At 36.2% G+C, this 3,611-nt stretch overlaps 1 protein-coding gene across 1 annotated transcript in view; it reads right to left on the bottom strand.

Annotated features, from left to right (window-relative positions):
- LOC106470537 (homeobox protein zampogna-like) overlaps positions 1–3,008 on the bottom strand; it is a 22,871-nt gene extending 19,863 nt beyond the window's left edge. Inside the window, exon 1 of the mRNA XM_013931097.2 lies at positions 2,347–3,008. Coding sequence (XP_013786551.1) covers positions 2,347–2,833 — 487 coding nt within the window. The 5' untranslated portion in view covers positions 2,834–3,008. The remainder of the gene's footprint in view (positions 1–2,346) is intronic.
- Positions 3,009–3,611: the final 603 nt, after the last annotated feature.

Genomic DNA, 3,611 nt, shown 5'->3' with positions numbered 1-3,611 from the left:
TTCAATATCTATAGATTCATTGGAGGGGGCTCAGTTAGGATTCAAAATATTCTGAGAAATTTATGGAACCTCGACATTATATACATATAAATATATGTATATATTATTACTGCTGTACAATGTGTTTCCTGGGTCTTACATTATATACATATAAATATATGCTTATTATTACTGCTGTACAATGGGTTACCTGGGTCCTTGGGGTCTGACATTATATACATATAAGTATATATTTATTATTACTGCTGTACAATGGGTTACCTGGGTCCTTGGGGTCTGACATTATATACATATAAGTATATATTTATTATTACTGCTGTACAATGGGTTACCTGGGTCCTAGGATCTGACATTATATACATACAAATATATATTTATTATTTCTGCTGTAGAATGGGTTACCTGGGTCCTGAGGTCTTACATTATATACATATATAATATATATATATTATTATTATTACTGCTGTAGAATGGGCTATCTGTATAGCAGATACTACGGAGAAAGAGTGAACTTACATTACATGTATTGTCTTCTGTTTAAAACAGAATTTATACATTATATATATATATATTTGCGTTCAAAGTCACTGGTGTTTTCAATGATATTTCTTTGTACACTTAGATATTAAACAAGGCTTTTTAAAGTAAACATCTAGGTTCTCAGTATTCACAACTTTCTACATTACCAAGACTGTGATTTATTTAACACTGTTCACTAAGATACAGATCGTATCTCTGTTTTTTGTTTTTTATTATTCATACCTTGCTGCAATGTTAAATCATATATGTATCTTCTCATGTAAAGTAAGGATCTATCTGTGGTTCTTTTTTATATCTTTCTGTAATCCATGTGGTTTATTTATTTACTTTTTTAGAAACCTGATTTACTTCAAGGTTTCTGTAATAGAAAGCCAGTGATTCAGTGAATTTTTTATATGTTTTTGCAATAACGATAAAAAAGTCAGTACCTCTGTCCTTAATTTACACTTCTCTGTGATATTAAGGCTTAATTTCTGTCCTTTATTTATGTCTTTCTTATATGAATCTTGTAAATTTGTGATGTATTTGTGCCTTTCTGTAATACAAAGGCCTAATCTCTGCCATTTATTTATATTTCTCTGTAATATTAAGGCTTAATTTATGTTCTTTATTTATACCTCTCTGCAATATTAAGGCCTAATCTCTGTCAGTTAGAGCTTTCTGTGATATTAAGGCTTAATTTCTGTCCTGCATTTAAACTTTTCTGTTATATTAAGGTTTATTTCTGTCCTTTATTTATGAATGTTGTAAGTTTGGGATTTATTTATGCATTTCTGTAATACAAAGGCCCAATCTCTGTAATTTATTCATAATTTTATGTAGTATTAAGGCCTATTTTCTATCATTTATACTTTTCTGTAATATCAATGCCTAATTTGTGTCATTTATATCTTTCTGTAGTATTAAGGCTTAACTTCTGTCATTTATTTATACTTTTCTATAATATTTAGGCTTAATTTCTATGATTTGTTTATGACTTTCTGTCATAGGAATGCTATGTCTGTTACTTATTTATATCCTTCTATAACACGAAGGTCGTATCTTTGGATTCCTTTCTATGTCACATCTATCTTTCTGCTATACAGTGGCCGTATCTTTGACTTATCTCCATTTAAGTGTTATACGAATACCATATATTTTGTCTTTTAATGTTTTCCACTCTATTATCCAGTTTACCAATGAATACATATATATATATGTGTGTTTGTACATGTTAGACTCCTGCAGTCTTATATACTCTTCAGTAGTCTTCTGGTTTTCAAAGCAATCAATCAATATAAATTACAAAGACGGCCATTAATCACTATAAGTATGTGATCAATACCCAGATACTCCCTCCCGTGGTGTCTCTTCAGACCCTATACTTTTTGTCTTGGAGCTAAGAAATAACGGAGTATTGACAGGATGTAAAAGGATGTAAACTCAGACAGCTGGATCACTTTCCTTCGAGAGTTACCGAGTTTTACAAACTGTGACTGAAATGAAGAAAACCTGTCAATATTTGCCATGCTCGCTACGCATGTCCAAAAACTTGAACTTCATTTTCACGACCAGTTCAGGTTTGCACTTATTGCAAGGAAAGTTGAATTAAGACTTGTAAACAAGATTAAAATCCGACATCTTGATTATTGTGCTATCATTTGGAGAAAGCTGTTTTGATTGTTAACTTAATGCTTACAGATGTGGAAGAACGTTACTCATATGATCTGGTCCAGACGTTTAAAGGTAGAAAAAACTGTTGTCATTTATGTTTGCTGTATGGCATTATATATATATATTCAGATAACAATAAGATCATAAACTTACCCAAAGACTCTTCGTTAACGTCACTTTTGGGATGATCATTCTCTCTTTCCCTCTCGTCCCCGAGCAATACACTACTAGTCTCTACACTATCACCTTGTTCGGTTTCCGGGTGGTTTACTGCGGGACTAGCCGGAGAATCGGAGGTGCCTTGGTCCAGATGGTGAGCAACGTATCTCGACCTTTTTGCCGAGTGCTGTTGTCCAGGGGCTCTCAAGACACTGTTCTGTCCAAATCGGACCACTGGCAACGTCGAAGGGTGACTCTCGTGGCTTCGTGGGTCAGCCGCGAGTAGCGGGTGCTGACTTGCGGGTGGTTCGGGCTGTTCAGGGGTTCTCCTCCGCTGGAGAATGTTCTCTAATTTGTTTTCTTCCGAATCGAAACCGGAAAAGTCACGAACAACGGAGTTAGAAATCGTGGACGCTCCAGGACCAGTCAGGATGCTGGAAATCGAGAACGAATTAATCGCAGACACTCGGGTTTGATTCATAGCAATAACTTACAGGCCGTGATCTCGGATAGAAAACAACAACCCAGATATAAGTAACTCTAAGGCCTAGTGTTTGAATCAGAAAGTTCCGCCAAGAATGTCTTTGTAAGTAAGCCTTGTTAGCAACGTAAACACGCTAGTATCGACGAGATGAGTGAAATGGAATGTTTAACTGAACCACTTAACGATCCCCACTCTAAGTTTGAGTCGTCCCTCCACGGTGCACGTGATGTCCGATTGCTCAGTGTCCAGCCCACCAAGAAGGCGGAGACACAACTTTCATCTGCCTCGAGCTGCCACAGTGATACCGTGGCCGAAGGGTTCTCTGCTTGTTGGAAGAAGAGCACTTCGGTAGCGGAAGGACAGAACCCCGAAGAGCAACAGTGACGTCGATTAAAATTGATAAGTTCTTCTACATTCCTAAACAACAGCAATGACCTAATTTCTCTCGCATCAACGTACTTAGAGGGAGAAGATAAGACATTTACTTACTGAGATTGAACTGTCAGTGTCTTATGGCCAGTTCGATGTAAGATAGATCTTGTTCTGAACCAATTACATATTTTTTTATTTTTAAGAGTCTTACGACCTAAGGCCAAAATAATTTAAATATGTCTAGTGGCTAAACGGTGAGGCAATGGGCTTATAACGCTAAAAATTGGGCTTCGATACCCGCAGTGGGCATAGCACAGATAGCCCATTGCGTAGCTTTGCGCTTAACAACAAACAAACAGTTAAAACATATCCGTTTACAATGTTCGGAAGTTCGTATTCAGTG

This window comes from Limulus polyphemus, unplaced genomic scaffold (genome assembly GCF_000517525.1).
Source record: "Limulus polyphemus unplaced genomic scaffold, Limulus_polyphemus-2.1.2 Scaffold4071, whole genome shotgun sequence".
In the NCBI taxonomy this organism is placed as follows: Eukaryota; Metazoa; Arthropoda; class Merostomata; order Xiphosura; family Limulidae; genus Limulus; species Limulus polyphemus.
Note: the sequence above shows the minus strand (reverse complement) of the source record. Positions and strands in the feature narration are given on the sequence as shown.